At 54.0% G+C, this 22,302-nt stretch overlaps 8 protein-coding genes across 8 annotated transcripts; 4 read left to right on the plus strand and 4 right to left on the minus strand.

Annotated features, from left to right (window-relative positions):
* Window positions 1-192: 192 nt before the first annotated feature.
* Window positions 193-2,013, plus strand: P170DRAFT_466041 (oleate delta-12 desaturase). The gene is made up of 3 exons (XM_024852379.1): window positions 193-647; window positions 726-1,485; window positions 1,548-2,013. The coding sequence occupies exons 1-3, from the start codon at window positions 591-593 to the stop codon at window positions 1,916-1,918; spliced, it is 1,188 nt and encodes a 395-aa protein (XP_024701864.1). The 5' UTR covers window positions 193-590; the 3' UTR covers window positions 1,919-2,013.
* Window positions 2,014-2,197: 184 nt separating this feature from the next.
* On the plus strand, window positions 2,198-4,630 carry P170DRAFT_438310 (putative sensory transduction histidine kinase). Its single transcript, XM_024849571.1, has one exon. The coding sequence runs from the start codon at window positions 2,475-2,477 to the stop codon at window positions 4,473-4,475; it is 2,001 nt and encodes a 666-aa protein (XP_024701865.1). The 5' UTR covers window positions 2,198-2,474; the 3' UTR covers window positions 4,476-4,630.
* A 399-nt stretch (window positions 4,631-5,029) lies between these two features.
* On the minus strand, window positions 5,030-5,668 carry P170DRAFT_477444 (uncharacterized protein; the record flags this gene model as incomplete). Its single annotated transcript, XM_024853462.1, has 1 exon — window positions 5,030-5,668. One exon carries the CDS (start codon window positions 5,666-5,668, stop codon window positions 5,030-5,032), a length of 639 nt encoding a protein of 212 aa, XP_024701866.1.
* A 1,723-nt stretch (window positions 5,669-7,391) lies between these two features.
* Window positions 7,392-12,097, plus strand: P170DRAFT_363672 (putative ABC multidrug transporter; the record flags this gene model as incomplete). The annotated part of the gene is made up of 12 exons (XM_024844594.1): window positions 7,392-7,583; window positions 7,637-7,681; window positions 7,741-8,151; window positions 8,211-8,755; window positions 8,801-10,206; window positions 10,254-10,429; window positions 10,490-10,583; window positions 10,630-10,937; window positions 10,991-11,197; window positions 11,254-11,413; window positions 11,492-11,937; window positions 11,999-12,097. 12 exons carry the CDS (start codon window positions 7,392-7,394, stop codon window positions 12,095-12,097), a joined length of 4,089 nt encoding a protein of 1,362 aa, XP_024701867.1.
* Window positions 12,098-12,639: 542 nt separating this feature from the next.
* P170DRAFT_477446 (uncharacterized protein) lies at window positions 12,640-13,810 on the minus strand (the record flags this gene model as incomplete). Its single annotated transcript, XM_024853463.1, has 2 exons — window positions 12,640-13,262; window positions 13,315-13,810. The coding sequence occupies 2 exons, from the start codon at window positions 13,808-13,810 to the stop codon at window positions 12,640-12,642; spliced, it is 1,119 nt and encodes a 372-aa protein (XP_024701868.1).
* A 390-nt stretch (window positions 13,811-14,200) lies between these two features.
* On the minus strand, window positions 14,201-15,647 carry P170DRAFT_457151 (Gfo/Idh/MocA family protein). The gene is made up of 3 exons (XM_024851690.1): window positions 15,469-15,647; window positions 15,289-15,422; window positions 14,201-15,232 (listed from the first exon to the last, which is right to left on the minus strand). The coding sequence occupies exons 1-3, from the start codon at window positions 15,573-15,575 to the stop codon at window positions 14,208-14,210; spliced, it is 1,266 nt and encodes a 421-aa protein (XP_024701869.1). The 5' UTR covers window positions 15,576-15,647; the 3' UTR covers window positions 14,201-14,207.
* A 414-nt stretch (window positions 15,648-16,061) lies between these two features.
* zrfD (putative plasma membrane zinc ion transporter) lies at window positions 16,062-18,420 on the minus strand. The gene is made up of 5 exons (XM_024849572.1): window positions 18,091-18,420; window positions 17,853-18,044; window positions 16,891-17,808; window positions 16,715-16,814; window positions 16,062-16,649 (listed from the first exon to the last, which is right to left on the minus strand). Exons 1-5 carry the CDS (start codon window positions 18,341-18,343, stop codon window positions 16,391-16,393), a joined length of 1,722 nt encoding a protein of 573 aa, XP_024701870.1. The 5' UTR covers window positions 18,344-18,420; the 3' UTR covers window positions 16,062-16,390.
* Window positions 18,421-21,142: 2,722 nt separating this feature from the next.
* Window positions 21,143-22,135, plus strand: P170DRAFT_457153 (glycoside hydrolase family 75 protein; the record flags this gene model as incomplete). The annotated part of the gene is made up of 2 exons (XM_024851691.1): window positions 21,143-21,152; window positions 21,339-22,135. The coding sequence occupies 2 exons, from the start codon at window positions 21,143-21,145 to the stop codon at window positions 22,133-22,135; spliced, it is 807 nt and encodes a 268-aa protein (XP_024701871.1).
* Between the last annotated feature and the right edge of the window lie 167 nt (window positions 22,136-22,302).

Genomic DNA, 22,302 nt, shown 5'->3' on the forward strand with positions numbered 1-22,302 from the left:
CGATTCTGTTTGGTTTTTCAGGGATGGCACTGATAACCACCGAGCTATCGGTGATCGACTGCCAGACCCCGTAGTAGTACGCAGGTTGACCGCAGTGATTAGACTCTCCAACTCACGCAGACTAGAGTAGAAAGACAACACTAAAGCCCCAGAAAAAGGAGACCAAAATCCGTTGGGATCCAGGCAAAGCTTGGCGACCAGAAATAGCGAGCGATCAGCTCACTGTTTCAGCGTTTCCCGTTGAATCCATCGATTTGACACGGCAGCCGGTCCACTTGATCTGTCTCTCCAGGAGACACTAGAGTCTAGACAGTAAATAGTAAGTCTGGGTGGCCAATCGACGACTGCCAGTTCGTTCCAGAAATTCTCCAGGAAACTCCTGATTGGGGAAGGCGAGAGGGAGTTTTTTGTTTGATTTATTTTGATTTTTTTTTTCGGCTGTCCGTTATTTTTTGGACTGTAGATTTTTTTTCTTACGCCCCTATGTTTGGCTAATTCCCTGTTTTCTTTTACCCTGCTTTAAAGCTTTCGAAATCCGGATTCTGTGAAACCTGGTAGCAAGACGCAAGCTTGTTGGTTAGCAGTTGGAAATGTCGGTCGTCACTGAGCTCCGTCGGGGCTCCATCACAGTCAAGGCTGTCGAGGAGGTAAGTTCCTGCTTTTCTTATTGGCTGCTGGCCAGAAAATACGTGCAAGAATCGATGGACGCTGACAGTTGAGATCAGCCTACAGACTCTGTCCCCAATCTCAAGACCATCAAGGACAGCATCCCGAAGGAATGCTTTGAATCCTCCGTCGTCACCTCGCTGCTGTACCTGGCCCGCGACATCTTCTACTGCGCCGTCCTGACCTACGGCGCCTTCCATATCCACCTGCTGCCGTCTCTGCCCCTACGCGTCCTCGCCTGGGCCGCCTATGGCTTCTTCCAGGGCTGCGTGGGGACGGGACTCTGGATCCTGGCCCACGAGTGCGGTCACGGCGCCTTCTCGAACTACCAGACCTTCAACGACTTCGTCGGCTGGGCCGCCCACTCCTTCCTGATGGTGCCCTACTTCTCGTGGAAGATCACCCACGCCCGTCACCACCGGTATACCGGACACATGGAGAAGGATACGGTGTTCGTGCCGTGGACCGACAAGGAGCTGGCGGCCAAGAAGAACGTGCGCATCGAGCAGCTGAAGCATCTGACCGAGGAGACGCCCATCGTGTCGTTCCTGCAGCTGATCGGACACCAGCTGTTCGGCTGGCAGCTGTACCTGCTGATGAACGTTACCGCCGGCCCCAAGAGCTGGCCTGCTCGATCGGCCAGCCACTTTAACCCCGTCGGCGGTCTCTTCACGCGCGGCCAATATCTTCAGATCGCCCTCTCGGATCTCGGTCTGCTGATTATGGGCTCCATCCTGTACTATGCTAGCACGCAAATCGGCGGCTGGAATGTGGCGCTGCTGTATGGAGTTCCGTACTTCTGGGTCCACCATTGGCTGAGTATGTCTTGCCCCTTGCATGGTTTTGCGTCCTCAAAATAGAATGAAGTCTAATGTTAGCAGTTGCCATCACCTACCTCCAGCACACCGACTCGGCCCTCCCGCACTACACGTCCGAGGCCTGGACGTACACCAGGGGCGCGTTGGCGACCGTCGATCGCACGATGGGATTCATCGGACGTCATTTCTTCCACGAGATCATCGACTACCACGTCGTGCACCACCTGTTCAGTCGCATCCCCTTCTACAAGGCCGAGGAGGCCACCAAGGCGATGCAGTCGGTGCTCGGCGAGAACTACCACGAGTCCAAGGACGAGGGATTCCTCGTTTCGCTGTACAAGACCTTCCGCAGCTGCATCTACGTGTCGGAGACCGGGCATGGCAAGAAGGTGGAGCCGGGGGTGTTGCACTTTGTGACGAAGAAGGCCGAATAGCGGACGACCGGAGCGGATTTTGGGAGGAAGGAAAAGCATAGACGATAGAGAGCGATAGAGCATGAAATAGACGAATGCATCAACTGAACTGAAACATTAAATGGAGCAGAAGGATTCAAATGAAACCAAAATGAGGCGAAAAAGGCGGAGGCGAGGGCTGTTGACGTCACATGGTGTCATGCATGATCGACGGCCTTCGACTTGTCTAGACTTCGCCTGTCCCTGTCGACGCTTCACTTCGCTTCTTCTCTTCAGCCTGATTTTCTCACCCCCGGTCGTCTTCGGTTTAGATCGTTCTGCTCCCCCCGGAAAACTGTCCACCGCATCCCTGCCCCCATTGCATCATACCCGCCGCCGCCAGCCGTGGGTCTATCTTCAGATCTTTTTCGGCCTCACGTTTCCATCGATCTTCTATTTCTTCCATACACTATTCTCAATCAAATCAATCCATCCGAATTTCTTCCTATACAAAGATTCCATCCAGTGCGACCGCCAGATACCCCTCGCCTGCACTCGATCTCATCGCCGCCCGCATCCGCGCCATAGCGCCGCCATCATGGCCCTGCCATTCACAGGGAACATCTCAGCCCAACAGCTCGCCGACCTCCTACCCAGCGGAATCGCCATCATCAACTCGCGCGACGAAGCCATCTTCGTGAACCGGCGCTTCGAAGAACTCGCCATCTCGTCGGCCCCGACGACATTCGACCGCTGGAGCCCTTCCATCCACGAAGACGACTACTCGCGCGTCGCCCGAGGCTACGCCGACGCCTTACGCTCGCAATGCTCTCTGCGCGAAGAATACCGCATCCGCAACCACCGCTGCATGTGGCGATCGGTGGTGCTGACGCCCCTGGCGCGCTCCGAGCTGCACCACTTCAACCTAACCCCCGACCGCGACGGCCGCGGCGGCTTCATCTGCACGATGGCGGACATCACGCAGGAGAAGACCGCGGAGCTATCGCAGCGCAAGATCGCGCAGGAGGCGCACGAGCGCAAGGAGCAGCAGGAGCGCTTCATCGACATGATCAGCCACGAGGTGCGCAACCCGCTGTCTGCCATCCTGCACTGCACCGAGGATATTCTCGAGGCCATCCACAACAGGGATAAGCGGGACATTGACGTGCCGGATATCGCGACGGCCGCGGACACGATCTCGCTGTGTGTGGCGCACCAGAAGAAGATCATCGATGACGTGTTGACGTTCTCGAAGCTCGATGCGTCGATGCTCTCGCTGTCGCCGAGACGGGTCATGCCGAGACGGGATATCGCGACGAGCTTGACGATGTTTCGGCCTGAGTTGAGGAAGCATGAGATTAAGTTTGAGTATGTGCTGGATCAGACGTATGCCGATTGTAAAGTCGACTGGGTCCTGGCGGATATGGACCGCATGGCGCAGGTGTTGATTAATCTGCTGTCGAACGCGATCAAGTTTACGGCGAAGTCGGGCGATGAGAAGCTGATCCGTGTGTCGATGGGCGCGGCGACGGAGCGTCCGGCGTCGTATCCGCCCGACGTGGTGTTCTTTAAATCGGACCAGACGGCGCTGCGTATGGACGCGACGTCGAGCCAGGAATGGGGCTCTGGAGACACGGCGTATATCATGGTGGCTGTGAAGGACAGCGGGATTGGGATCAGCAACGAGGCGCAGAAACGGCTGTTTGAGCGCTTCAACCAGGCGACGCCGCGCACGGAGAGCATCTACGGAGGCTCGGGGCTGGGGTTGAACGTGTCGCGCAAACTGTGCCATATTCACGGCGGAGAGATAGGCGTCAGCTCGAAGGAAGGCGAGGGCAGCACGTTCGGATTCTTTTTCAAAGTGCGACGCACCGCGGCACCAGCGAACGACGAACCACCGCGTCAGAAAAAAGACGCCATCCAGGAGCTATGCAGTGATATCCAGAAGCTCGGCAACGAGCTGACCGGCGTGAACCGCGACACCGCGGCGCCTAGTATCCCGGAGGCGCCGATGATGGCCAAGCTGACGGAAGCGACGCCGGGAGCCAGCGACGACCGGAAAGAACATACGGCGCAGCTCTCCCGGCAGACGAAGTCCGGCGAGACGGTCGTCACACTGCCTCAGTCTGCGTCAGGGACGTCGAGTCTATCATCAGCATCAGCATCAGCAACGAATTCCGAACCCCCCTCGTCGGCTCGCCACATCCTCCTCGTCGAAGACAACATCATCAATCGCCAGGTTCTTTCGCGCAAGCTCAAATCCCTCGGCTTCCGCATCTCCGAGGCCAGTAATGGCCAGGAGGCACTGGATTCCGTGCAGACACACTCGTTCGACTGCGTGTTAATGGACCAGGTGATGCCCATCATGGACGGGAACGAAGCGACGCGCAAGATCCGGGACTTGGAGAAGCGCACGAAGACTCACGTCCCGGTGCTGGGAGTGACGGCTAACGTCCGCGAGGCCCAGCAAGCGGATATGATGTCGGCTGGGATGGACGATATCATTCACAAGCCGTACAAAACGAATGACCTTTCGGAGAAAATAGACCGGATGATACGGAGCAGGAACGGGGATGGGGATGGCGATACGAATAGATGATACCATCGGGGATGTGTACGATATGATTGATTGGATCTGAGCATTGGGTCGGTAATGAAAATAGAGCGTTGCTTTGCTGTGATATGCAGTGTATATATTGGGAAAATGTACTGGAGTTATATCATTGGGTTAGGGTCAATATACGCATCGATGTCCTACAGAAATACCAGCATGTCTTCAAGTTCTCCTACCAAACGGCCATCAAGTCCCAGTGGTAAGGCACTATAAATTCGTCCTGCCATCCAACTCATAGTGCTTCATCGCACTCAACTCGGCGTGATTCCCAGGCCTCTGCACCTGCCGTACCCCATCTTTATAATATCCCCCTGACCACACCAGACTGGCCTGCGCCTGTGCTTGAACCTGCGCTTCCACCCCTCGCAGCCTCTTCTCCGTTTCCTTCTGCTTGCGAATCGCCCACGCCAGCGCCGCTAATGTCGCCACGAACGCCACTCCAAGGGGAGCCCCCACCGCAGCACCGACTGTCGCCTCACGACAAATCCCACTCCCACTGCCACTCTTCCCCTGAGTATCATTGCCATCATCCCTATCCCCTATACTCTCACATCTCCCAATATCACTATCGTCCCCACCAGAACCAGCGCCCAAAACCCCACCCACAGCCCCCCAACCACAACCTCATTAACCCTAACCGTCTGATTCCCGCAACAATCCACACTACTACTATACCGTCTACAGCAAACACTCTTCGCCGCACACACCATAACCTGCCAATGCTCGACAATCTGGCCCTGGCTCCACTCCTTGCCTTCGAGCGCCTTGCCGGTCCAGTTTGAGCGGTTGTCGGGGCAGATGGAGGGACAGGCGGGGTCGAGCCAGGTGGAGTCTGTGCAGCCGGATGAGTACAGGAGGCCGTGATTGGAGAGGCAAAGGCCGGAGGGGGTGAGGCAGGTGTCGGAGTTTGCCTTTCCGTTTTGGTTTGAGGATGAGGATGAGGCGATGGTGGTGGTGTTACGGAGGAGGCAGCAGGGGGAGTGGGTGGTTTTGCTTTCGGATGAGTTGTTGTTGTTGGAGGAGGAGGAGGAGGACAGAGGTAGACAGGGCGAGAGCGCCGGCGCGGAACTGCCGTCCATGAGATAGCATTTTCGGGGGTCGGAGGATCCGGTGCCTGCGCCTGCTACTATCGGGGGGATGGTGAGGAAGAGGATGTAGCTGTATAGTCGGGAGAGCATTGTGGAGGGCCTGGGCTGGATGAATCGAGGGTTGGTTGCGGACACAACTGGGAATAGATATCTGACACCTAGTGCAGGTAGGAGAGTCTGCCAGTGAAGTAAATAGAGGAAGGAAATCCTTCCAGGGGTAGACAGTCTAACTCTCGCAACGTCAAGCCCATGCCTCATTCATTCTGGGCCCTGTTCCTAACCTAACATCTGTGGGTTATAACTTGCCTCGCTAGGGAATATCCCCCAACGCGCAGATCAACCTCCTCAGTCCATTCCAATAGACCCCATGAACCGGTTGGTCAAAGCCCTCGGACGAATACGGGGCGCAGGGTCTAAGGAGGCGGAATCAGAAAATAACGTCAGACAAGACATACCTAGAACAGATGCTAGGTAGCTGGTGGTGACATCGACAGATAGACCCGTAAATTAAGACAGACTAGAGATCTGTGCCTGTACTCTTGACTCCACCCATATGTAGTTTATATGTTCGGGAATTATCCAAGGATGAACCTAAGCAAACCAGAGCATGTGAAAGATGCCGTTGATAACTGATAGGATCTGGTGTGTTAATCCTTTACTCTGATCTGCCCCCACGGGATCCCTGTCTTGAAGGGCTTGGAATGTGTGGCTTAAGACATTGTGCTGTTTTGTCTGTTCTGGGTTAGGCGTGGTTATCTCTTTAGGTGTTTAGGACAGGGATCTCGGTCGGTGTTGACAATGTTCCCATAGTTAAACATCCATGTGTTTTATAGCTGTCTGCTGAGTCGACCTTTGTAGCATCATTTTGTGACAAGTTCTGTATTTCTTTGCCAAAATGCAGTTGAACGTGCGGGAGGTTCGGAAAATTCTCGGGATACCCACTGAATATATCTCAAGTAACAATACTTAAGAACTTGAACATTTGCGTGCTCTTATTGAGCTACTCACAATGCCTTGCTTTCAACGATCCGCCGAGTAAAGAAGCCGGCCTTATCGGAACAGAAGAAGAGTAATCGAGGGGAGTGATATAAGCCGATGCCATGGACCTGATCCAGACATCCGTATATCCAGTCTAGAACATTCACATCATATTGACAAAACACTTTAATGAGCCATGTGGTCAGGAAATTCGCCGCCCCACCGGTTTGTCCTATATCCGTACCTGGATATAGATCCACCGCAATGAGCTCGGAATTAGCTCCTTGTTTTGAGAAATTAGATATGAAAGATTACTTAAGAACTGTTGTTCAGTTTGTCTGCCGTTCGGACAAATAGATTCCATGTTAGAAACACATCTACAGATATATCGACCGGACAGAATACCGAACTACATGCACGACCGGCAAATTACCCCGACAGAACCTGCCCCTGAACAGCCTTATCTCAGACCTAATCTAAAGATTCTCTGCCACGCTTTCTAATAAATCCGCATCTCGACTTTCCGCAGTGGATTCGACCTCTAAATATGCGCTCGTGATTGGTCGATATAAGAAAGGTGGACCCGGAAATACGGACTCGGAGATGCGGCGATACGGATTTACGGCTGTAGAGCCTGCAGCATGCGGGTTATTATGAGCTCACCGCGAGAATGGGATTCTGAGCTGTCGGTATATATAGGTTGCGCGGAAGTCCAAGCTTCTGAGATATCGACCTTAATTTGCTTGGCTGGTTGAGCTAGTTGGCAAGCTGGTAGGTGGCACCGATAGAGGATCTACTTGACATACTCACCCATCCTGATAGAAACTCAACGGACATGGACTCCTCATCAGGGACGCTAGACCTGGAAAGTGTCAATCAACAGCTCCGCAAGCGATTGACGCTCACCTTTCGCGACCTCAATGTCCGCGTTACTGCGCCTGACGCGGCGCTGGGCGACACGCTGCTCTCCTACGCCGATCCACGTCCGTATATAAACATGTTTCGGAAGAGTCAACAGCCGAAGAGGGTACTGTAGTCTCTCTCCAAATCTGGCTAAAAGCAAAGCTGACGGAAGAACAGACAATCCTCAAAGATGTGACCGGCCAAGTCAAACCCGGCGAAATGGTACCATCCCCTGCCTTTTCCCTGACTACAACCAGACTAACCAGCGTCGCTCCGTATAGCTCCTAGTCCTCGGCCGTCCCGGCTCAGGATGCACCTCGCTTCTCCGTGTCCTCTCCAACGACCGCGCCACCTTCGACGAAGTCATCGGCGAGACGCGCTACGGCAGCATGGACCACAAATCAGCACAACGGTTCCGCCAACAGATCATGTTCAACAACGAAGACGACGTGCATTTCCCCACGCTGACGGTAAACCGGACGATGAAGTTCGCGCTGCGCAACAAAGTGCCCCGCGAGAGGCCGGCGCATCTACAGGACGAGAAGGAGTACGTGCAGGCCACGCGGGATGGGATTCTAGACTCCCTGGGAATTCCGCATACGAAGAAGACGCTGGTCGGGAATGAGTTTATTCGTGGCGTGTCGGGAGGTGAGAGGAAGCGGGTGTCGTTGGCGGAGGTTATGGCTGGACAGGTATGATCTTGCTTCTTACTGTGCCTATCTATGGGAGGCGGGTGAGCTGACAAGACCAGAGTCCGGTGCAATTCTGGGATAATCCCACGCGCGGTCTGGACTCCAAGACGGCGGTGGAGTTTGCGCGCATGCTGCGACGTGAGGCTAGCGAGAACGAAAAAACCATTATCGCGACGATGTATCAGGCGGGAAATGGCATCTACGATGAGTTCGACAAGGTTCTGGTTCTGGCAGACGGCCGAGTCACGTACTATGGCCCGCGGAGTCTGGCGCGTGCGTACTTTGAGGAAATGGGATTCGTTGTGCCCAAGGGAGCCAATATTGCGGATTTCCTGACTTCGGTGACGGTGGTTACGGAGCGGATTGTGAAGCCAGGAATGGAGGACAAGGTTCCTCACACGCCGGAGGAATTCGAGGCTCGGTTCCAAGATAGCGTCATCTATGCTCAGGCTATGGAGTCGATCGATCCGCCGGAGAAGCTGACTCATGAAGAGGAAGATCTGGCTGTGGCTGTGGCGAGTGAGAAGAGGAAGAAGCACCTCCCTCGTCCGCAGAGTCCGTATACGGCCAGTCTATGGAGTCAGATTGCGGCATGCACAGTCCGGTTAGTATACTCCCTCATAGAAGAGACCATGTGCTAACTCTCCAGACAATTCCAAATCATGGCCGGCGACAAACTCTCGCTCTTCATCAAAATTTTCTCGGCCATCATTCAAGCCCTCGTCTGCGGCAGTCTATTCTACAACCTCCAACCCGACAGCAGCTCCATCTTCCTCCGTCCAGGCGTCCTCTTCTTCCCCGTCCTCTACTTCCTACTGGAATCCCTCTCCGAGACTACCGGCTCCTTCATGGGCCGTCCCATCCTCTCCCGCCAGAAACGCTTCGGTTTCTACCGTCCAACAGCATTCTGCATCGCCAACGCCATCACCGACATCCCCATAGTCATGGTCCAAGTCTCCTGCTTCTCACTAATCCTCTACTTTATGTCCGCCCTCCAAATGGACGCCGGTCGCTTCTTCACCTTCTGGATCATCATCATCGTCCAGACCCTGTGCTTCATGCAACTCTTCCGCTCCGTCGGCGCCGTCTGCAAACAGTTCGGCAACGCGTCGAAGATTTCCGGTCTCCTGTCCACCGTCTTCTTCGTCTACGGCGGCTACCTCATCCCGTTTGAGAAAATGCACGTCTGGTTCCGCTGGATCTTCTACCTCAACCCGGGCTCTTACGCCTTCGAGGCTCTCATGGCGAACGAGTTCGTGGGTCTGCAGCTGCAGTGCATCGAGCCGGATTATATCCCCTACGGCGCGGGGTACTCGGACAGCGCGTCGGCGAATCGTGGCTGCGCGGTGCTAGGGAGTAACGCGGATGGAGTTATTGATGGCGAGTCGTACATTCGCGAACAGTACAGCTACTCGGTGCACCATATCTGGCGCAGTTTCGGGATCATCGTGGGTATGTGGGCGTTCTTCATATTTCTGACGGCCGTGGGATTCGAGATGCGGAATAACCAGGCCGGTTCGTCTGTGCTGTTGTATAAGCGAGGCAGCGAGAAGAAGAAAACGCTTGATGAGGAAAATAGTCAGGTCAAGGGCCCATCCGAGGCTGCGACTGCTGCGGCGCTCAGCAAGACTGCCAAACAGTCGACTTTCTCGTGGAATCATCTCGACTACCATGTTCCGTTCCATGGGCAGAAGAAGCAGTTGCTGGACCAGGTGTTTGGGTTCGTGAAGCCTGGGAATCTGGTGGCGTTGATGGGCTGTTCCGGTGCTGGAAAGACGACCTTGCTGGATGTACTGGCGCAGCGGAAGGACAGCGGTGAGATTTACGGGTCGATTCTGATTGATGGAAGACCCCAGGGTATTAGTTTCCAGCGAACAACTGGATACTGCGAGCAGATGGATGTGCACGAGGCCAGCGCGACGGTGCGAGAAGCGTTGGTGTTTTCGGCTCTACTTCGTCAACCGGCGGAGGTCCCTGAGGAGGAGAAGCTGGCTTATGTGGATCACATTATTGATTTGCTTGAGTTGAGCGATATTCAAGACGCCTTGATCGGAGGTGAGTGAGTGCGTTCCTAGAAATAACGAAATGCTAACTCGAGCCAGTCCCCGGCGCCGGGCTCAGCATCGAACAGCGTAAGCGAGTAACTCTCGGCGTTGAACTCGTGGCTAAACCGACTCTGCTCTTCCTCGACGAGCCCACATCCGGTCTGGACGGACAGTCCGCATACAACATCATTCGGTTCCTGCGCAAGCTGGTCGACAGCGGACAGGCAGTTCTGGTACGTACCCCCCCCCCCCCCCCCCCCCCCTCGAGAAATAGCCCAATCTAACAATCCCAGTGTACCATCCACCAGCCCTCGGCTGTGCTATTCGAAGCTTTCGACTCTCTTCTTCTGCTGGCGAAGGGTGGAAAAATGGCCTACTTCGGAGAGAGTAAGTTCCCATCCCACCCCAACAAAACATACCTAACAGTCGATAGCCGGCAAAGACTCCACCAAAGTACTGGACTACTTCAGCAAGAACGGCGCCCCCTGCGCACCAGACGCCAATCCCGCCGAGCACATCGTCGAAGTCATCCAAGGCAACACAGAGGAAAAGATCGACTGGGTGGATGTCTGGAGTCATTCCGAGGAAAGGGCACGCGCCGTCGAGGAACTCGAGGCATTGAACAGCGAGAGCAAAGCCAACTCGCACGAGGAAGAGGACCAGTCGGATTTCGCTACCTCGCACTGGTTTCAGTTCAAGATGGTACTGAAGAGGATTATGATTCAGCTGTGGCGGTCGCCGGTACGTCCGCCTGCCCTCCTTGCGTTATGAGATCAAGAGCTAATGCAGGACAGGATTACATGTGGAACAAAATCATCCTGCATGTATTCGCAGCCTTATTCAGCGGCTTCACATTCTGGAAGATCGGTGACGGCACGTTCGCGCTGCAACTTCGCCTCTTTGCCATTTTCAACTTCATCTTCGTGGCTCCGGGATGCATTAACCAGATGCAGCCCTTCTTCTTGCATAATCGGGATATCTTCGAGACCAGAGAGAAGAAGGTGTGTCTTAAATCCTTGTACCAGAAATTTAAATGAATGGAATGCTAACCGTCCAGTCCAAAACCTACCACTGGCTCGCCTTCATCGGCGCCCAAGCCGTCTCTGAAATCCCCTACTTGATCCTCTGCGCCACGCTCTACTTTGCCTGCTGGTACTTCACAGCCGGGTTCCCAGTCAAAGCCAGTATCTCGGGACATGTGTATCTGCAAATGATTTGTACGTCCTTCCCTCCCGTCCTTTCCTCTTGGCCTTCCCCTTCCCATACCTCATCTAACATAAATGGTCTGTATCTAGTCTACGAATTCCTCTACACCTCCATCGGCCAGGCCATCGCCGCCTACGCACCCAACGAATACTTCGCCGCAATCATGAACCCCGTGCTCATCGGCGCCGGCCTAGTCAGCTTCTGTGGTGTCGTGGTGCCCTATTCCCAAATGCAGCCTTTCTGGCGCTACTGGCTCTACTACCTCGATCCGTTCACGTACCTAGTGGGCGGGCTCCTCGGCGAAGTCCTCTGGGACGTAGACGTGACGTGCAAAGCTGACGATCTGGTGCGGTTTAGTGCGCCAGATGGCCAGACCTGTGCGCAGTATATGGGTGACTTTCTAGCAAGCGGGACGGGGTATTTGGTCGACGCTGCTGGTGGTGCTGGTGGGGAGTGTGCGTTCTGTAAGTACACCACCGGGGCGGATTATGCCAAGGGGTTTAATCTGTTGGAGAGATATTATTCTTGGAGAGATGTGAGTATTCCTTTCTTTTCTCCCCTGTGGTTTGGGTGGATGCTGACAATGACAATTGCAGACGGGTATTACGGCGCTGTTTTGTATCTCGTCGTATGGATTGGTGTTTTTGATGATGAAGTTGAGGAGTAAGAAGACGAAGAGTGCGCGGTCGGATTGAGCTATTCTGGAGTTGGAGTGGTAGCATGGGCTGGGTGATGTCCGAGTGGATATCGAGGTTGATGATGGAAATAGAATATTTAATATGGGATTTTGTGGAACGAAGACTGTTGGGTACATGGTTAGAGCAAAAGGTATAGATACTTTTATACATTAGACTACATGCTAATATTGTATTTGCACAAAGTTGAGATTATTTCAAGACGTAAAGTTAGGAAGTTATTTGAAAAGAAACACATTTCATCACATCACATGGGCTCCCTCTAGATGCGAGAATATTCTGTTTGCCTCAGTCTCATAGACTAGGAGTAAAATCATGCGAACACTTTTGAATATATCCTCCTTCCGACGATAGTAGTTGTAAATTCTACTTCTCACAAACCCCTCTCATATTCCTTTAATCCCGTTCGATCTGTCAACAAATAATGATCTGCTTCGATGATCAAAGACGATCGAGAAAACACGTCTTTACCTCTGAGTGGATAGATTAGTTGACACTGGTCTTGCTAATCTTCCCTTCATCCCACAACTGAATGTTTCTGTCTATACTCCATACATGTTCCGATTATCTCGACACACAATAATTCGCATACCTCTGTCCCCGCCGAAAATATCCCTCTCCATCTTCCTGCAATCCCAATCTCCATTAACCGCCTCGTCCCCGTAGTACTCCCTCGCCTGCTGAATAATATTTGCCGCCGCACGCAACTGACTCGCCGGTTCGCGTCCACGCAACGTTCCTTCTTTGCTCCCATGACCGTAGATCCAAAGTCCATATAAAGCCAGTCCAGTGATCAGATTCAGCAAGCACACAATAAACAGCAAAATATATGAGAAGCCCCAGATATAGCCGTCTGAGGCAGACTGACATGACCCAGTGGCATTGGGCTCTTTAATCCCCGAGTGGGCGAAAAAGTCTGTGTGATAGAACAACGCGAAGTCACAGACCCAAGCAACGGGCATCTTGTCCGGCGAGGGGGAAGGGGAGTCCATGGACAGAGAGTCATTGGACAGTAGATGAAAATTGAGAAGCGGTGGATCCAGACAGTAGGTAACATTGCGTGGACTGATGTATTGGCTTGAGATGTTGGTTGCCGGGCAGTCGGCTGTACTTTCTGCGTTGGTGCATTCTGCGGCGTTGTATGCGCTTTCATAAATGGAGTAATCTGCATACCGGTGAGTTAGAATTTACGCTTGAGCGGCGGTGGAATCACTTACATTCTCGCATTGAGTGAACGTCTGGATAAACATAGCTGAAAGCCGTCGGACTATCAAGACGAACACGCTCGCCGTCCAATAGCACGCCCCATGCCGGCATCATTTGGATTCCGCGGCAGTCCACCTCGTCTACTTCACCCATATCCTCAGTGGATGGGTGGTATCTGATCATGAGACGTCCAGGGCTGTAGTATCCAGTCATGGCGGAAAAGAGCGTAGGAAAAGTGGCAATGTATATTGTCAATAGGGCCATGATGAGCATCACGAGTCGCGCCTTCCATGACCTATACGATCCCTGCTCCTGTCCAAACTGGCTCTTGTAAATCGCGAAGCCGCCATCTGGTAAACAGCCATTGAGTGCGAGAGGGCGAGAGAGGTTTTCGGAAAGGGCAACGAGAATTGCGAGGGGTGCAGCCAGGGACAAGATACAGACGAGTATGATCAGCTTGGCTGTGCGGGTGGGATATGAATAGAGTCGTTCATGTCGTTGCTTCATAGTATTGGATCGGCCTGGTATTGTTAGACTGCAGTTAGCCTTGAGTCTGATTTAGTTATGCTGATCGCGATATCGTGTCCGGCAGCTGTACAGTTTATATACACCTGAGAGTAACACGCTGTGTCATACCTAGGACTATTCTAAGGCAATTAATCCCGGTCATCAGGGGTAACATGCGTCCTGGCTGACCCCGTAATCAGGCATCATTACCCCTAGGCCATGATCCCTTGCTTCTGTGATTCAGCCTTGACAACCAAGCCCGGGAATATGTGCAACATATCCAAATCCCTTCCTTCTAGGATGCAGAGCCCGAGAAGGCCTTTCGAGTGATACTTGTGAGATACTTGTGCGATGTCTTCTTTACCCACACATCGATTCATCATATGTACTACCTAACCTACAGCTGAAAGTCACTTCCTGGTCTCACCTTCAGCCCCGCCTTGCGGTACGTCTCATCGATAGCCTCCATCTGCCTGATGCTATCCTCCGCATCAACCCACACCCCCGACCCCTCCCTTCCTTTAACCTTGTTGACAAACTCCTCCAGCTGATACCGATAAGTAGTCCACCAGTCCTGCGCATCACCAGAAGCCCACTTATACGCCTTTTCGTGCCTCGTCTCTTTCCAGCTCTTCACCACCTCCTCGCCCACTCGAACCACATGCGTATCCTCCACATCCACCCGATGATAAAGACTCGGCATCAAATGATTCCAAAGCACCACATTCCTCTGCACAGTATGCACCTCCCCCTCTTTATCCTCCACAACATGCTCCTCCAACTCAACCTCACACTTCGGCCACCCCAGCCCCGGCCATCTCTTCGTCCACGAACTCGGCAGCAGCGGCCACCCACCCGACGCCGCCAGATCCGCCACCAGCGTCCCCTCCGCGCCATCTGCCATCCGATACCTCCCTGTAATCGCCTGATCCACTTGCTCTGCCTCCTTCAACCCTACCGGCGGCGCCGCCAACCCACGAACCCCAACCTCCAACACCTCACTCGGCTCCTGCCCAAAGATCTGCCGAAGACAATTCATCGGATACGTACCGAAATCCATCATCGCGCCGCCGGCGAGATCAAACCGCCACCGGATATCATCATCGCCAATGACACCCTTAGGCAGGAACTGCTGAGCGAGGGCCTTTCTCACGCGACCGACCGGGTCGGCGTGGATGCGCGCCAGGAAGGTCTGCCAGGCGGGGTGGAAGCGGTAGTGGAATGCTTCGAGCAGGACGGGGGCGTCTGGGCTTTTCAGAAGCGGGTGGGTGAAGAGGGCGCGTGCTTCTTCGGCGTTCGAGCACGATGGCTTCTCGAGGAGGACGTGCTTGCCGGCGCGGAGGGAGCGCAGGGCCCATTCGCAGTGGAGGTTGTTGGGGAGGGCGATGTAGATGGCGTCGATGGAGGGGTCTTGCACGAGGTCTGGTTTGTATTAGGATATACTGGGTCAGAGTAGAGGCTGGAATGCTACTACGTACCCTCGTAAGTGGAGTGAACCACAGGGATGTTGTGTTTCTGAGCATATGCCTCGGCTCGGGAGCGGTCTCTGGCTGCGACTGCCGCGACGATGACTTCCGAGTGCGATATTGCAGGAGTGATCAAAGCGACGGGACTATAGTCTTGTCAGTGCTGTTGGAATGGTAGAGTGGGATACATACGCGATGTTGGATGCGCCAAGCAGACCGAATCGAATGGCGTCATCGCGTTTCCGGGCCGGTGGGGGGTTAAAAAAGCCTGCGTACACGCGATACAAGTGGTTGAGCATCGTGAGTAAGATATTCCAATAGTTCAACTAGGACAGATCGATATGAATACTCGACAGAGACTTATGTATCAGATCGAGCCTGCGGAGGTTCGAAGAGGCCCTGCGTTAAACTGGTTTAAACCGGGAGACGTTGCGGGGCAGTCCAGAAGGGTTTAGCGGCGGGAAGAATGACAAGTTGAGTCCGCGAGCCAATCACATCAGTCGGCTTGATCAGAATTCATGTCGGTTCCCCACTTGACACCTTGAGGGTTATTCTATTGATTGGATTTGATGCTTTTGTCTGCTACAGTGCTAAGGCATATAATATTAGTATCCCCAAGAGGGCCAAACACGTCGCGCTTCCTAGTCCATCTGAATATCGTGAGCCAGGCTTCGTCATGTGCAACAACCTACGAGGATAATGCGGACTTTATGGCAAATGATCTTGCGGAGAAGTGTGTGAATGGATGCTTGAGAAGGTTGGTGTTAAGGAAAGAGAGAAGATTATTCAGGATAGGTTGTGATTTCGTATTGACAAATTCATCACAACCTCAGATATATTATTTATCACACCAAGTGTCGTCACCTAATGCGACTGCAACTATGTACGAGCGATCTATATACCTCATCACAATCCTCATCATCCACATGTCCCACTTATCTACAATTCCGTTCAACCTCTCCATCACCAGCAGCTAAACCACCCCAACCCAGCATGTCATCCTCAAACAACTCTACCCACTTCTTATTCCCCCGTCGCTTTACACACAAACAATTCCTCTCTCCCCTCAACACCACCAACCCCTCAACCGACTCGACAAGAAAAGAAATCCCAATCAAGCCCAAGCCCCCACCAAACTCATACAAAACGCACCCCCAAACACCAAAAAGCACGCATAAACCCTCTTCTTCCCGCGCAGCACGCGCCAGCTCTCATCGGACAGAAAGTCCTCGGACATCAGCTCCACCAAGGACGCGAAGATCAGCAAGCCAGCTGAGATGGCGTTCATGGTGCCGACAAGGAGGAGCCCGACTTCGGAGTCGGGGCTGTAGAGCGTGTGCGTGGCGAGGCCGATGGCTTGGCCGATTGGGGTTCTGGTGGGTTTAGTTGGGTTATGGTTGGGATTGAATGGGGAATGTGGGGGTTGGGACGGACGTACGTGCATCCATAAGCCAGGGACATGAGCCATGGCTGGAGGGCCTTTTCGGGCCAGTCGAGAGCGGCGATGCGAGAGCCTAGGGCGAGGCCTTCGAAGGATTCTGCAATCCGTTAGTACCATCATCCAGGGAAGCTGATCAGCAGAGAGATGTTGGGGGGGGGGGGGGGGGGACATACGATGAAAAACAATCGCGATCAAAAGAATGACAAACTCGTTCCCCACCGACACGCTAAGCGACATGCCAATAAAAACACTATGGAACAGGATTCCCATCTCCAGCAGGAACACCTGCATCACGGCTTTATTGTGCTTCTGCTGCGGACTCAAGCTGCGCCCGTCGTCGGTGCTGTCGTCGTATGCGTTCCGCTCCATGTCCTGCGTAACAGCCTCGATCTTAGGCTGCTGCGGCTGTGGCTCGCGCTCGCAGCCCTGCGGGTCCTCGGGCGCGGAGGAGATCCGACAGATGCGCTCGGGGTCTTCGCCCATGCGGCTGATGGCGCGGCTCATGCTCGACGACCGCCCGACAAGGGGACCCATGTCGCGAAGATGCGCGAGGTCCTGGCCCTGCGGGGTCTCGCGCTCGCCGTCCGGGGCGGAGTGGTCCGTTACGTCGATCTGGGGCGTGGGTTGGGGTTTCTCAGGCACGGCGCCGGAGACAAAGGCGGGCTGTTCGCCGATGCGGGTGCCGCCGCGGCAGCAGTGTCGAGCCGGACTGAAGACCATCTCAATGACTGTGACGAGGAAGATGCCGCCTAGGGCAATGGCACCTGGCATTTCGGGGTAGTCGGAGGTCCAGAACTTCGACAGACAGGGGTCGTTCAGGGACTGGAAGGCAGTCGGCAGGAGATGCACGAATGCCGTGGCGATGAGAACCCCGGTACCGAAGTGGCTGACGAAAAAGAGGAACGAGGCCGGGATGCGCATCCGAGGGGACCAGCTGGCTAGTACGGGGAATACGCAGGCGAGGGTGGACACGGATAAGATGATGAAGAGGGCTGCGACGTGCAAAGGAGTGTTGTACTCGCTTTTCTTGACGTTGTTGGAGGCGCAGGAGTCGCGCTTCGGAAGACGGGGCGCATTTTGCACAAGATCAACTACGTTGGTTAGAACAATGCGACCTGCGTAGCGGGTGGCATACCTGGTTCAAGGTCGATAGACGGAGAGCGCAAAGAGTACACATATCGCAGGATGGTGTCGTGAGAAATAAGGGCTGCGGTGAACAGAACCGACAGAAGCCACAGAGCCCAGCCTTGCAGGGTCTGAGGCATTGAATGATTGATATTCGGAGGATTCCCCTGACCAGCAGCGCCGGTAGGGGAATTGAGGCGTCCTGTTGATATCAGTAGCCATCATCGGACGTGTAATTCACGACATACCTGACTGAGTCAGAGACGCCCCGGTCCGGAAGGATCTGTTTTTCTCAGGATCAATGGGTTGTGCCGGCGTACCCCCTGCCTCGTCAAAGCAGGTAAACGATACCCCGGCTAAGCCACTGCGGTCCTCACGCTGGCGGACATTGGAGATGCCATTCAGGTCTTGGCGGGTGGTGAGATCGGGGGCCAGAGTCGGTGGATTCTGGTTCCACTCGCAGTGCAACAGCGTATCGTCAGTGCGAGAGGGGCAGTTCATGTTGGCTGTAGTACGGAGACTTGATGGAGTTCGGGAGTTTATGACCGAGACCAGCAAGAGCAACGAGAGCGTGGAAGTGACAGCAGAAGACAGTTTTCCAGCGGTGGAGAGATCGCACCTCGTCTTAGTCACGGGTCTTGGCGCTGTTGGGCCGGAACGCACGTGAGGACCGCTGAGACAACAGGAGCCAATCAGCACCGAGCGTATTCCGGTTGCGGGCTGTCATTGGCGCCGGGAGCGGAATGGCTGCCCCACTCGGTCGGACGCTATTCGTTCCGGGCGAGAATCCCCCGGCCCGATGGCTTGGCATTCTCTATTGTTCGGGCCGACCATGTGGCTGCTATACAGATCTGATCTGTCACAGATACCTGGGTGGACTCCGCGGAGATCGCGTAGTTTTATATCCTCCGACAACTAAGATCTATATCTCCGACACAGTTCTATTAAATTTCCAGCGACTAGCGCGCCAACGTGCCGAGCAACAGCCCCGGCAGAATGCATTTGGGCCTTGGTAAACTCAACATCGCGCGATGCTTATCATGGTGGCCTGGGATATGCAGTTGTATTATCGTGAGGTAGTCCTTGACGAGCATAGTCTGGAATTTACCCCCAGATGATCAAGTATCAGATATCAGGTCCTGACCGAGCGATTATCAAATGTGACCTTGCCTAATGGAGTATTGACTGCATCTATACCTCTATAAGATTCCACGTGTCCACGATGACTGTATCAAACGGCAACATTCTCCGTGTTGAGCCTGACCGGAGATTATGGAGACACGAGGTCTCATTAGTGCCAGCATTACTCGGGCACACTGTAGCTTCCTTCAGTTCGCGGCGCCAAATGGCAGAACTAACTACTCCTGTGCTGCCACGTTGTAGGCAATAGCTCGTGGAAGACGTGTTTACCATTAGAGTCATCAATGAACTCAAGGAAGACCAGCTCGACAGAAAATCGCATTTTGAGTTCACGTCAAGATATATTATAACGCCACCAGGTTTCGAGTACTCTGAATATTCAAGGGAGCCAGTCGAGTCAGCCGAGAACAGGCACCTTCCTCGGACAACGCCCCGATCCTCACCATTTCGTCAAACTTACTATATCCTGTAACTCATGCAGTTGTGGCATGAGGACCTCACAAATTGAAGACCAGAAATATTACCTCCGGCCAAACCGCCGCCGGTACAGAAACACGCCTCTAGCCAGAGACATCATACCTCACCATCCCGTTTAGCCGACGGCAAACTCGGCGAACCGGCGGCAAACCACGCAGGATCAGATGCAGAACGTTAACGGTCGCAAATACAGTGGTCGACAAGACTATAAACGCCCGATATGTCAAGAATACCACCGTGAGCGGCACCCGACCGGATATACCCAATCACCGCCCTCGTAGCCCACGTCGACGTCTCGTCTTGGAATAGGATGGACAATCATGCTATTTCATGAGCTAATTAAAGCAATGGCAACGGTGTCAAACCATGTTCCGATAGTGATCTACGCTTTAAAAGGGGTAGACTGGATTATCACCACGGAAGATAAACATCTCCGATAGTGCCAAACGGCACCCTAGTTCCCTACAGGGCACGGAGTCATTCAGACTCTAGGCAAAGCAGTACAGACGGAGTCGGATCGGACCTTCAACACCTTCACATGCAAGAAACATGAAACAGACCCAAAATAAACTTGTCAACCCATCTGACCAGCCCTACCACCCGTGCCTAGTCCCCACATCTCCCACGAGGGAAATTGAAGGCCATGAACCGTCAGTTCATGAGGAACTACTTGAGGAATTAATCTAATGACAAGCATCACACCTGTGCTTGACTTTCTCTTCGCCCCAAATCAACCCAATCACGGTCGCCGACACGGGCGGCTGTCCCTGTGGCTTGACGCGAATCCGCCCCCACTGAATCCACCGGGCCTTCCATTCCATTCTCCAGCCCCATTTTCTTTTTTGAGCTTGCTCTACTCCGTACACCTACAGACTAGTTGCAAGATATTCTAACCCCCCCGACCGATTTTCCGTGATCCGTCCACCGTACCTGTCGAGATCAGAATCTATTTTTATCCTCGAAAAATAGCACCACCCCCAAACCCCTACCCTACCCCTACTCCTGAAACACCCATGCCATTCTTCAATCCGATAAGCCCGTATTCATTCCCCACAGGGCTTCTTAGCACCAGTGACCGCTGACGGAGATGATTGCCGACTAGACTCCCACCCCGTCTAGCTTGTAGTTTCCGTCAGCTTGTGACAGGCCAGAGACTAGCTACGGCTGGTGCCATGTCAGACCGCGGACCGTCGGCGCCAAAATACCATCCGCACCGGGGAAGTGGTCAAACGTCGGGAGAAGAACTCCGTAAGCGAGGGTCCGAAACCATTTAGGATTGAAGCTAAGCTTGCTTTTGGCCCCGGATCGACTAGCCTGTTCCTGTTCCTGTCTGTTCCTGTCTCTTTCTACGAAGGTTTGAGGATGACGCTGTAGTAACCACGAGGCAAGTGACAATGCAGATGGAATGTACGTCCTGTCCAAATTACAGCATGCAGAGCGATCGGCTCGATTTACCCCCCGAGCGGAATACGAGATTGTTTCAGCGGCGGGCGTTTCACGGTGTCGTGGAGCTTTGGCACAGGGCCGGTTAGCGAGAGGCGTTTTTGGCTTGGAAGCTGTTTTGTTTGCGTTTCTCACGCTTTTTGGCCCTGAGCTAGAACCGTGATGCTATTCTAGACCCTCCGATCCGATATCCACCATGCAGTGACAGGTCTGGAGTCCACGCTCTGGCCCCGCCCCGCCATGGGCGAAGGTGACAAGTTCCATCATGTCTCAGTACATATCACCATCACCTCGTCTGGACGGATATATAAGAGGTGTATACCCCGACGAAAAAACACCCATCAACCACTTCCAATCCACTCTCATCCACTTCAAACCTCACACATTACAAACCAAATAACCCTCACCATGTTCCTCAAACAAACCCTCGCAACAGCCTCGCTGTCCCTAATCCTCAGCTCCAAGGCTGCATTCGCGCGAGACATCCCCTCCAACGTGGCCGCCTTCTACGTGCACGCCAAAAACGCCGGGACCTGCTCTGGCTCGGACCTCCTGCAGGGCGGGTTCCACGACACCGACGACGGACCGACCTCCTACGGCTACTGCAATCGCTACATGGGCGACACTGGTTTCTACCTGAAAGGCCCCAACAAAGAGCTCGTGAACATGGACATCGACTGCGACGGGGAACAAACCTCCGGCGACGGGCGCTGCGGCAGCTCCGAGGACACGCAGGGTCAGACAGCGTTCCAGGAGGAAGTATCTCAGTACGGGATCAGCGACCTGAACGCGTATATCCACCCGTATGTGGTGCTAGGGAACGAAGGCAACTACGACCCCACGTTTGACCCTCGCGAGCACGGCGTCGAGCCGCTGAGTATCGTGGCGGTGGTGTGCAATGGCAAGCTGGTGTATGGGATCTGGGGCGATACGAACGGCGACGATGGCAAGCCATTGGTGGGGGAGGCGAGTCTGGCGACGGCGACGGCGTGCTTTGGCGAGGAGATGAATGGCGACAATGGCCATGACGAGAAGGATGTGTTGTATATTGCGTTTTCAGGCAAGGAGGCGGTCCCCGGGGATAAGGCGAAGTGGGACGCCGAGAGCTACGACGAGTTCGAGGAGAGTATTGCGGAGTTGGGCGATAAGTTGGTCGCGGGGTTGGGGAAGGGCATGGTTTCGGGGTTCCATTCGAACGCGACGTCTGCGCGGATGCGTCGGTTTCATGTCTAGGTGAGCTGGAGGGGGGATTCGGGCGATCTAGCTGAAGGGTAGGGGTTTATCTGTATTAATAAGTTTAATTTCGGTTAGAGAGTGAACTCAATTGGAGAGAATGTCTTGTTTCAAACATTCCCAGGCGGCAAAAGGTGTATCCCTTGAATCCAGGAATGCCAAAGCAC

Source organism: Aspergillus steynii, assembly GCF_002849105.1.
Source record: "Aspergillus steynii IBT 23096 chromosome Unknown P170scaffold_6, whole genome shotgun sequence".
Lineage (NCBI taxonomy): Eukaryota > Fungi > Ascomycota > Eurotiomycetes > Eurotiales > Aspergillaceae > Aspergillus > Aspergillus steynii.